The following is a 12,093-nucleotide window of genomic DNA, read 5'->3' as shown; positions in this document are numbered from 1 at the left end:
TACAGACCATGTTTGCCAATAATGCAAGATGCTAGCTTTCTTGGCTGGAAAAGAAGTGTGGTCCAGTTCTTGGAGAGAAGAGGTAGAAGTCAGCTGAAGTCCTGAAGTCAACCTTAAGTTCAGTAAGCTCAGGTAAGTGGTAGACAACTTTAGGCCCAGGCTAGCTCAGATTCCTCTTGTTTAAGTTAAGCTTATTTTTCTTTCATGTAGCTTTAAAAACACTATAAAAGTTGACAGGATTCACTTAGTTCTGCTCTATTAAAGAGAACTGTCAGCTAAGATGGAAACCATTGTGACCCAACTGTAAAGATACCTTTACATCTTTGTAAGTGGAGGGAGGGCAACCTCATTCTTCCTTTTTTTAAACCAAGGCTGAGTTACTGCCAAACCAGAGACTGGCCAGCAGCACCTATTCTCTTGCCTTTCAGCTGTTCTTCCAAATGTTGGATCACTTTATGTTTTACCAGTGGTGAGGGGGCAGGATGCAGATCTGTGTGGAAAAGGCAAGCTATGACAAATAGTGCACCCCATCATCACCTCTCCTTCTCCATGTGGGTAAGCAACTGAGACAGCTTGAGCTGCTCCAGGTGGCTGGAAGGACTCACTGCACCACTGTGTGTTTGGGAGAGATGGTTGCTGCTCTTCACAGGAGTACAGCCGCTGTACAGCAGAGGCCTTGCGTGTGGCTTAATAGATTTAAGCTGGAAGGATGTTAAGTAGCTGCTGTGGCTGCATTACGGCACCTTCACCAGGTCAGCAGATTTGCATTCTGGAGTTTGCACAACTGAATTCATAACTAGGACTATAAGCAACATGTTACCAAGTTAATCAACAAAACTGACACAACACCCGTAACACAAAACTTGAATTAACTTTATTTTCCCCTATAGTCAACAACTGGTCTGCACTGAGCTTTAAAGCAATAAAATGAAATCTCCAAACGCCAGGGGGCCAGAAATCCAGATTTAATTACCTTTGTGAAAATGTTGCAGCTGTATAATTGGTCTATATAAACCACTGGAGTCAAAAATGAGTTCATAAATCAAAAAAAAAATACTACACCTCGGGAAAGAAGTCAGCAGTAACATTCTCACAGAACACTGTAAATTTATATTTTCTTCATGAAAGGTACATACTATTCTGCATTTTACATCAAGTGACTGATGTAAGTAAGTTTTGTTTCTATAAAAAGTTAATCCTGTGGCAGGAAAACAAACAGCAAAACCCTTTCATTTTAATTAAAGAAAAATTTCAAGTCTCTATAAAGTTTTCCTGTAGCTGGAAAGTGAACATATTCAGTCTCCATTTATATTTAGTGCATTTCATCTGACAGTTTTCACCAATTAAAAAAAAAAAACCAAAACCCCAACCAAAAAAATACAGTATAAAAGACAGACAAAGCAAATAGCACTATAGCAGGAATTTCTTCAATTGATTTAAGCACTCTAAATAAAAATGCAAATAGATCTCCAGAAAAACTTGAGGCAATGAGGGGGGAAGAGGTCTGCAGATCCTCTCCGATAGCCACAGAAAGGGGGTTGTGTACCTGTCAGCCTTTCTTTTCCCTTTCCCCATTACACAGACTATGCTTGTTTTACCAATGTAAACATTTACCTAGACCAGGTTTAATTTCTGTTGTGAAGCACCAGCCATGATGTGGTGCTCAGTGAGCTGCGTGTCACTATCGCATTCATTACTGTCGTTTCAGATTTTTTGGGAGGATACAAATTTAGCCCTTGTAGCTACAGTGTATAAGATACCTTGTCTACCTTAGAAGTGATGGTGTAAGGCAGTGATACTGTGATCCCACGTTAAACAAAAGCAGCCTGGCCAATTGAAACTAGCATCCAATTGTCAGCTCTGGTGAAAACTGCAGCTTTGCTGCTCATGCTCCAGCTCAAACCCAGCCTGCAGCAACAGTAAAAGGATATTGAAAGAAACCAGTGAAAAGTAATCATTGGAGCAACTCATTTTGAAAGTCTGATTTTTAGAGAGCTCTGCTTCCTCTTGATTGTTGAAAATTTTTAGATTTCACCATTCCAGTTCATGTACTGCTGCTATTCAGCTGAACAGTGTTTTCCAAAAAAGACTGGTAAGTATGCATGTGCCAAGGACCATCTTTGGTAAAGTCAGTCCAAATTCTCAATAGATTTGAAGGGTAATATGTACCAATAAAAAAAAAAAATGCTGCTAGCTTTGGATAGCAGCTCTGTCCTGCTTCACATTACAGATCTAAAACAGCTGTTCTCAATAAGCCAATATTTTTAATCAGACATTGCCTGAAAATTTTGTACAATAATCTGGACCAATGATGGTTCTGTACCCTCATGTTGCTGTGAAACATGACTCAAGCTAAAGGCAAAGACTGGTTATCTCAAGGACAACTGCTTCGTATTAGCAATCTGAACAGTATATTTAAACTGTCTTCCTGTTGGGTCTCTTGCCTTTCTTTAAAATTAGTTTATTCTTAATGTAGCCACGCTTCCTTTTGGAGGTCTAAAAAGAAAACAGAATAAAATGTATTAGTTAATGATTTAGTCTTGACCGCGGTTTAATGCTGTGCATTTCAGTGCCTGATCTTTAGACTGATTTTAAAGAGCTTGGATGGTAAACCCTCAATTAGGTATATTATCCAGTTGTTATTTTTAAAATGGGGATTGTTAATTCATGCCCGGCCTTTGCTTTTTGCAAGCCCTGTCTACCAGATCTATAGAACTGTTTTCAAAGCTTGTGCTGAGGCAGAAATTAATAATTAGCCAACATGATAAAGCCCTAATACACCCAAAAAGCAGAGTGGTGGTTGTGTTTGGAAAAACCTTCTTCCATCTTTTGCAGTATTTGATTCTCTCAGAAGTTAGCACAACGACAGACATATTTACTCAAAGCAGCATTTTTCAAAAGTAAGAGAAAACCGAATAATCACATTTTAGTCTCTAATCCTCTGCCAATGGTCTGTAGGCTACTTAGTGCTTTCATGTGTCTTTATCAGCATATTTTAGGTATTTTAAGACAGTAATGGGGGGAAGCATTAATGTCAGTGTTAGGTAACACTTCCAAGTTCTATAAATAGAGTTAGTTTGTGGCAGGTGGAATTGTACATTCAACATGCCTTGTGCAAATCAGACAGGTAGGCAGCTCCCACACTTGCTGCACTTGGCTATGTTTACCAGCAGGCTCTGTCAATTCATTAAAACTTTTAATAACAACAGCAGCACTATTACTATAAAGTAAGACAGATACAGTATGTCTGATACTGCATGAGAGTTATCTCTGAGCTTGAACACTGTTATTCCTAACATGGAAGAGAGGAGATTCCCGGTACTGAATTTCCAGTAAAGAAGCAATTGCTGAAAACCTGTGGCTACTAGAGAGTCCTCAACGCATGTAAGTAAGTCCCTGTTTAGACATTCACCCCCCATTTTTTGGTGGTTCTCAGATTTCTTGGAAGTACAGCCAGTTTGTATTACAAGAGTTGGTTACAGATCAGAATTTGCACCAGCTTTTATCCTGGCTTTAGACAGAGAACCAACATATCCATAGCTTAAGTGGGGTCAATGCATCTGTCATGAGCAAGTATAGCCTTGCTTGTCACTTAAGATCAAAGTTTACACGGGAAGTGTATGACAGGCACAGTAAAGCTTATAATTCTCTTTCAAGGGAAGCCCAGCTTCAGAGGCAACTCCCAAACACCTTATTGTATGACCTTCCACTAAATTGTGAAACCGAACACCTTTACCCTCTAACATTCTTTACCTGTATTTCCAGGACAGTGTAAGTTTACAGCCTGCACTAACTTAATTTGTTATACAGTTGTTTCTGACAAGATTCTGGAATTCCTTTTGCACTATGTATTTGAGCATATAGAGAAGAGATGTTGTGGAGGAGAGGGCTGGGCTCCTAGGAGTCTCCCCAGCTCCCCTGGTAACACATCTTTCTTAATAGGCTAAGGTAGCACACCACAGCTAGGACCGTTTTAAAACGCCATGAAGATGACTTCAAAGAGTAAGCAGCCAGACACTAAAATTCCATCAACAAAATTTTCATATTTAATGTATTTCATACAAAATTGCCGTTTTTAAACTTCTAGGCATCACTACTTTCAAACAAAGTCAGAAAGCAACTTCCACATTATTTACTTAGTGAGCCATAGTTACTGAAACATGAACTGATGTACTTCAGAGATTATACTTCCAGTTACATGAAGACTTAAGAGTTGTAACAGCCAGTGACACACTCTACTTCCAGTTAGCATTCTGCCTAAAAAAAAATCTAGCCTTGTGTCTTCACATGCTTTTAAGTTAAGCAGACAGTAAATTAACAATTATTACCAGCAGGCAGGTCTGATATTGGACACTAACATGAACAGTATCCATAACATTCTGGCTAGTGGAAATACATAATTCACCAGCTATGTGATTCACTGTTAAACTGCTGCCTCCTGACCCCTTTCAGTTACTTCACTAGGAACCCACCTTCTTTGACAAATACTTCTGTTTCGGTACAGTGCTGGTTACTCTAGGTTTATGATCCAATGTCTCTCTGTTGTCTAGCTGTTTCACCTTGTATATTCTAACAAGCCAGTGCTCTGAGGTAAAGGCTTCCTCCAGATGCTTAAATTTAATGTCTTTGTTGCCTATCTCGGCATTGCGTGTACGATCGAATCCTGGGGGTGTCCGAAAATCCAGCTATAAAAATGGAAGTTGCATATTAGTTCAAATGAGACAAAACCTAAACCACCCATCCCTGCAAACCATAGTATGTCATACCACAAGGGAGTGCTTTCAGCTGGTCTAGTCAAAGAACACCTTCTCTTGCACTGATTATTACTATACAGAAAAAAACCTGTCAGTTCCTTTTCACAGCTGAGAAAGAGACAAATTCTTTCTCACTCCTATACATGTCCTTAATGTGTCAACAGAAATATCATGTTTGCTTTCAGACATGGAACTACTCGGTGGAAGTCTGAGATGCAGCAGCCTGTAGTGCCTTTTTTAGCGTAGCTGCTCCTTTTCGCTGACAGTGCAATAATTTGTACTTTAATGGTTTTCCATACAAGGTAGAAATAGCTCATATTTATGAGTTAGATCTGACACACACCCCAACTCTCCACCCCATCTTACAAATCAGATCCACTGGCCTCAGTCTTAGCTGAATAAAGGATTCTTGTGCTCATCAGAATGCAGGGCACTTGGGAAAAAAGCAAACATGGTGGACTTAGCTACATACATGTGCTTGATGATCCTAAAGGGGAATGAATGCTCTGAGAATTATGCCCTTAAGTAAGTAAGGGTAGTGTTGTTTAATACACTGATGTGACTTGTATAGAAATACATGTAGAGAAACTACTTGTCAGTAGTTTCTGACAGGTATTAAATAGTCAATTAGCAGTTCTACTTCTGTGCTACTACTACAAAACCCCAAATCTAAAGCTCTCTAAAACGTAACAGTTAGTTAATGCTTTAGCAAACACACTGCATAGCAGAATTAAGATGCTCATCTGGGGCAGTGTCAAGGACAGCAAAAAGTCAAGTACATGTGTAGGTTAAGAGCAGAAAGGCTTTTTTCTTTACCGTTATACACAGTAGACCATGCCTAGATGTGTTTTAATTTGACGAGCTGACTCTTGCCTCTGATTCTACTACTATAAGCAACACTCAATCTAGAAGACTGAAAATACATCAAAATAACATTTCTTTTCTCACATTTCAATTAAGATCCAACAGAAATTGTAGCACTGACCTGCATCTCTCCAAATCTGTAATAGGACATTTTATACATGAGGCAGTTCAGCAAGGTTGGAGAACCTGCCTTGTCTACCCGGAATTCTCCCTGAGGGGTAAAGTAATCGCTTTCCTTTAAAAAGAAAAGAAAATACAAAGAGTCGATATAAACTGAACTCCTATCAAAGTCATTCTTCATTTTCTTCTCTGAAAAAAAAAAACCAAAAACCAAACTTTATAAAGAATCTAAACTGACTTACAGTTTTAAAGCTGATTTAAGCTAGGTCTTAAAACAGAAAATGATGGTGGTCATTAAAAGTAAAACAGTTACAAACTACCTGTTTGTAAACCCAGACCCCAACAGACCAATCTTCCTAAATCCATGACAAAATGGGTACCAGCACAATAATACTATACAGTAAGCAGTTACTGGAAAACCGATCAATCACAATTATTCTTCAGAAAGGTGAAAAGCACTGTATTGTTAATATAGGAGGTCTGCAATGTATGTGCACTGTGTTTAAACACAAAAATTCTGCCATTTTTATCCTCAGTACAAGATAAAACTATGCACACAGGCTACTCCCTTAAGCCTGTGCTCAATATCTAGAAGTTTTTGTTAGGCTTAAGAAAGTATTACCACAGACTTCTGCAATCTCCCAGATGTCTGAATAACTTAAACTCTACGTGAGTCAGTATTAACACTTTGTCAACTATTACAGAGTTTGAAGGCATTTGCAATGCCAACTATGCAAACAGTCTGAACACTCCTGCTTTTTTAAGGTATGATGGTGCAGTGAGGCTCACACACACAAGAATTACAAGATACCCTGTACTTCTTAGTAACATGCAAAAAAACAAGTGAAAAGCTTTTGAAGTTACTGACCTTTCAAAAGCATAAATATTGAAAGAAACTGGGCTACAGGCCTCTGCACTCCTACTGTTCTAGGGAAACAACCCATAACACGTTTTTTCAAATAAAATAAGTAGTAGAGATTGCCCTCCACTTACCCGAATATCTTTGGGATGTTCCCCCTCTGCTATTCTCACCATCCACAAGAACTTATTAATATCATCGCCAGAGTAGCCAATGACACCACCAAAAATAATCAAAACATAATCCACATCCAGGCTCCTCATGATCTCGTATGCTGCTGACTCATTTGATGACATTGCCTTTCCCACCTGTACCACAGAAAAAATATCTTAAACACCAGCTGCCTATCAAACAGATCCACAGGTCAATACTTGAGAGACCACAGCCCAAGGATACATACTTGCCAACATCTCCATTCTAGAGAAAGAAAACTCAGTGTGAATATGTAGAAACTCAAAAGCCCAACCTGAACTGAAAATATTTTCTCCTCTGCAAGAGGACTGCTGCCTGTTGATAAGGGTTTTCCTTTTGTGGCAAGGTTTTTCAAGCCATGGCTGTATCGCCACAAACTTAAATGTGGCAGAAAATAACTAATTAAAAATTACTTTCAAAGCTGTAAACACAGCCAAATGTGAAATGTTAGTAACTTCTTGTTTTGTCTATTTTTTCCTGAGCTCCATCCTTCACTAACAACTCAGCCATGCAGCATGGTACATGGTAGCACTGAATTCAAGGTAAATTTACACAGTAAATGTCAGAATAGAGACATCCTTAAGTTAAAAGCATAATACAGTTTTAGCCTTGAAACACTTTCCAAAGCTGTATCCAGAATCTCTTCCACACTGGTCACTTGCCACACTTAAAAGTTCACTTAGATCAGTAACTGGCTTCCAGTTCAGTAGTTCCGTTTGCTACTGAAGCTCTTGTACTTAAGGTGTTATAATGTATTGCTGTAGTAAAAGGAAGTAACTACAATAATATTCCATCCAAACTGGTAACATTCAGTTACGAGTATAATTCGGAAACACTAAATTTAGGCTGCAATCTGTCAAAACCAGTGAGAACCTCAGGTTGTTGGCCATTATCCTAATCAATGTGAAGTTATTTGGCAGATTTCCACTTCTGTTCAGGAGGAAGTCATCTGGACACATCTCTGGCGCTCGCCTCATTTAGAGCATAAAAGTTCAGGTATTTGCCACAATACACATTTGTTGCTTGGGCCCACCCATTCATTCTGAAATGGAACCTGACAGCATCAGCTGGAGAGAATTCTTCATTAAAGCCCATCACTGCTAATTGCTGCAGTGTGTATGGTTACTGCGCCTAAGCAATACAGATGACTCCCACAGTTTCTCTGTTCACATAACACACCTTGTCCTGCAGGGACACCCACAGATTGTGGGTTTAAATATAGTATGTGCAATTCTACCATGCATAGAAGAGAGAGGCACATAGAACTATCAGAGTTGGATCTCCATCGAAACATACTTAATGCTGTCAGGTCAACAACCGAAGTAAGAAAAAAGTGCGTTGACCAATATTAGCACTAACAGTACAATTTACCAAGCTTGCTTTCAGCTGATGTGAGTTCTCTGCCCTTACAAAAGCATGTAAACGTGATCCCTCCTTCCACAACACATTTTTTCCAGGATTTTGTATTCTCCAAAGCACAGATTGATTAATTTGTTGATTTGGAATGCTGCTTGTCTGCAGACCAAGTCTGTTTAATTGTTGTACTAGCTGCTGACACAAGACAAACCACCCAACTACATTCCTCAAGCCCTTCTACCATTCTGCCCATGCAGCATATCAATCTACCTGGAAGAAACAGCCACTGATGACTGATGTCACAGTGACACACCACCTAGAAAGACTGCAGCCCAACTACAATAATAGAGCATTTTTTTGTTTCTGAAAAAAGTTTAAGTTGCCCAAGGTGGTGCCCCTGTAACCATAGGCAGTGTTCATACCCTACTTTTAAGCACATGCACAAAGCTTAAACTTACTGTTCAGAAGAGAAAGAAATTAGATGTTGGGTCTAACTGCAAATTTGAGAAGACAGAATAGCATCAAATCTGCAACACTTCCAAGATGCCTGAAAATTTGCAACTTCATGCGGCCAGCTTTCACATACTATTCCAAAATGCAGCCAGCAAAGACCTTATTGAACTGAAATGATCCCTATTTGAATAGTGCCAGTAAAGTAGTGGTACAAATAAGCTGTCGTAGCACTAATCACAAGGGGAATGGTTACATTAGCTTTTGTCTATCCTCCCACAAAGAAAGAAGAGAAACCAAAGTAGAAGTTTTGAAAACTTTACAACTAGACAAAATGGAAACTCCAAAGCAAAAATCAATCCCTTCCAGCCCTGAAACAGTTTATACTCTAGTTCTAGTAAATGTAAAAAAATACAGTTCCCTCCACCTCTGTGTTTCCCACTCTATGGAATTTTTCCTTAATGTAATACTATCTATCTATCAAGATACAATTTCATACTTGACTGCAATTTAAACATTTTGGTGTTTTCACTCCATAGAAAACTGCCACGCTTACCAGGGCTATGTGGCTGTTGTTCCAAGTGTTGTTATCAACCAAGGTTGTCCGGTTAGCCATTCCTGCTATCTGATAGCCATAGTCCCACCATGACATCACTCTAGCGTGCTCGTCTGTGTTTTGTCTCAGCCAGTAGTATGCTTCTCTGAAGTCATCTAGGATATTCCGAGTGCTGGAAAACAGTTAATTTTATTCACATCAGTACAAATACTAGCAACAAACTAACTGCACCATGACAAATACGGGCTCACAAATAAGGTTTTCTTATGCATTTGGCTCCCTTTGAGCAATTAAGTCATGAGCAGTCGTAAGCTTGAACCCAATGACAGCTGAGCAGCCAGAAGCTAAACTACTTTTGAAGATGTGACTAAATGCATTTACAGCCATAAAACATTTTCCCAGTTGACTCGAGCTTTTTTTAACCATTATGTTTATTGGCTTTTGATAGGATTATTTTTATGTATTAAAAGGTCCTTTCCAGCCCTAACTGTTCTACAATTGATTTACATTAAATATTCCAGAAGATGCACCTTTTTTAAAATTAGAGTATTAACAATTTTTTATTCAGGTGACAACTCTGCAAGGATATAACAGGAAGAAGGTACAGCAAATTGCTAACACAAAGAGAATTATTTGCAGACCTGCAGACCTTACTTACCCATCATGGTTATAGGAAGCGAGAACAACGCTGGGGCTGGAGTATGCATTGCTAGTTACCCAGGTACAGTGAACAGCAAACATCATCAACAACATCAGCATCAGCATAGTAACAATGTTTTTGATATTGGGACCCAGTCCTTCTTCTGTTTTTTCCTGTTCAGATACATGTTTTCTCACTTTGCCTGCCTACACAAACACAAATATATCTGTTATGGTAACTGGTATTACCCCTGACAGGTGAACCCATGCCTTTTTCTTCAACCACATGCACCACATAAATGCTACAGGATACTAGAAAGCTAGCAACTTGTAGAAATGGGTAATTCCTTGAAAGCCTCTTTCAGAAGAAAAAAGCTCTATTATGTGAAGGTCAATGCATGACTTCCTTGGTTTGGCTGTATGCTGATGTCCTTTTATAGGGCAGGGTGGAAAACAAATGCACAGATATGTACTGTGAGGAAAAAGGAGAAACCCAAAGCTCATGCATGGTCAGGGTCAGTATAACAAAGCCTAAGAGGTAAAATAATCAGTAGCTAACAGCAGTTTCTTCATGATGAAGAAAGTATGCAAGTTTATGAACAGAAACACTTTTTCATAAAATACAGTATTTTTCAACTTCACCATGTCTTAAGAGGAAATACAAGAGGGAAACATTCAGTGAGAAAGAACTGCTATAGCTAGTTAAGGAGAGTGAGCAACTGTCATTGCTCCTGTAGGAAGTTGGGTCAACCCTGTACACTGCCTTTAGGCTCACCAACTGATCACGCTGGGAGGAACTGCTTCTACACTGACATGGATGTTTTTTCAGGACATCAGTTACACCTTATTTAATAACATCAGTACTTGCTCTGAATTTGAATGCTAGTGATTCAAACCTTTAGTGGCATTTAAAATATTCTGACCAAAGATGGGGGGGGGGGAGGGGAAGTAGTAAAAACAAGCTGTTTTCTGACTTCCAACTTTTGTTCCATCCACTCACCTTATCATACAAGTTGCCAGGATTCCTTTTGTCATCCTCATCACTGCTGTCCTCTATTGGTGGATTTTCCCTCTTCATATCATCACCCAAATATCGCTCAAAAACATTGGAGAAAGCAATTGCAGACAGCATACAGACCACTGGAGTCAAAGTAAGCATCAGCCGAACCATCACACCAGCAAAGTAAACAGCGCTGATTGCATAGAGAGCAACTGTGAAGAAACAAATCTACTGATGACATTTAGAAAATAACACTCCCAATGCACACACACATGCTCTCCATAAAACTACTTCTGGAGCGGGCTGAGCATCTGTGTGTACAGACTTGAGTACACATCTTGCATTTCATGGCTTTTTTAATTTACAGATAGAGTTCAATTAATGTTTATCCCTTTTAAACCTCAAATCCTTCTTGAAGTTCATCCTGAGAACTGTTAACAATACACAACTCCACTTTCATATTCATTAACAATGTGTCAGAAGATACATTATTAGTGAAATTTAATAGCACACACCAAAATTACTACTGGAATAACAGGTAGCTTCATTTGATTAAAAAAGTCAAGCAGCTCTAGACCAAACAAGTTATTGGAACTCAAAAAACAAAAGGAAGTGTTAGAATTTCTTGTAAATATCAAATACTAATTTAAGTTAGAGATACTGGTGGACAAATTGGGGGCTTGTCTACATTGTAATTCCATACAGACAAAGAATACAATATTGTGAGCCCTATTCTGAAGGAACTTTTCCTGAATGATATTATCTCTGCTCTGTGGCTCCCCTTCACCCCCCAAATAAGATTTTCAGAATAATAGAGAATATTCAGAACACTTTTCTTAGAAGGAAAAAAAAGCCCAAACAAGCAAACCTGTATACACTGGTCAGGAACATCTATCATTCAGGTGGTTATTCCTTGTCTGCTACAGTTTAACAATACACTTTTGTGAAAGACTTGCCATGGCAACCAAAGGACACTGCTTTACTAGATTACATTACATAAATATTTTTTACTTTATAGTGAAGTAGTATGGCTCTCCATTCTCATTCATAGATCTCTTTATGCTGACTTAAATGGATGATGCAGCAGTAGAGGCTGGCAGTTAGTTGCCCAGCACTAGTCTTGTTGACAAGGACACACTGTAAGCCACAGACTGCAGAACGCTCCAGTCACTGGATTTAACTATGTAAACTTTCCCACTGCCCACATACCTCCTAGGTAAACTTAAGAGACAGCTATTTTAGTCTGGAACCTCCTGGCCCTGTAAAAGCCCAAGGCCCGTGTGTTCTTCACTCCTCCATATGG

At 39.0% G+C, this 12,093-nt stretch overlaps 1 protein-coding gene across 2 annotated transcripts in view; it reads right to left on the bottom strand.

Moving 5' to 3' along the window:
* Positions 1-852: 852 nt before the first annotated feature.
* STT3B (STT3 oligosaccharyltransferase complex catalytic subunit B) overlaps positions 853-12,093 on the bottom strand; it is a 48,683-nt gene continuing 37,442 nt past the window's right edge. Inside the window, exons 10-16 of one of the 2 annotated variants that reach the window (XM_062603547.1) lie at positions 10,791-11,002; positions 9,810-9,997; positions 9,152-9,323; positions 6,732-6,905; positions 5,740-5,853; positions 4,473-4,685; positions 853-2,496 (exon numbers count right to left, since the gene is read on the bottom strand). In XM_062603547.1, the coding sequence (XP_062459531.1) occupies positions 2,416-2,496; positions 4,473-4,685; positions 5,740-5,853; positions 6,732-6,905; positions 9,152-9,323; positions 9,810-9,997; positions 10,791-11,002 (1,154 nt within the window). In that variant the 3' untranslated portion in view covers positions 853-2,415. The remainder of the gene's footprint in view (positions 2,497-4,472; positions 4,686-5,739; positions 5,854-6,731; positions 6,906-9,151; positions 9,324-9,809; positions 9,998-10,790; positions 11,003-12,093) is intronic. The other variant, XM_062603548.1, reaches the window with a different exon arrangement.

Source organism: Pezoporus occidentalis, unplaced genomic scaffold (genome assembly GCF_034315485.1).
Source record: "Pezoporus occidentalis ecotype Australia unplaced genomic scaffold, CSIRO_AGI_Poc_V1 ctg80, whole genome shotgun sequence".
Lineage (NCBI taxonomy): Eukaryota > Metazoa > Chordata > Aves > Psittaciformes > Psittacidae > Pezoporus > Pezoporus occidentalis.
The sequence above is the reverse complement of the archived record's forward strand: the minus strand, read 5'-3'. Positions and strand labels throughout refer to the sequence as shown.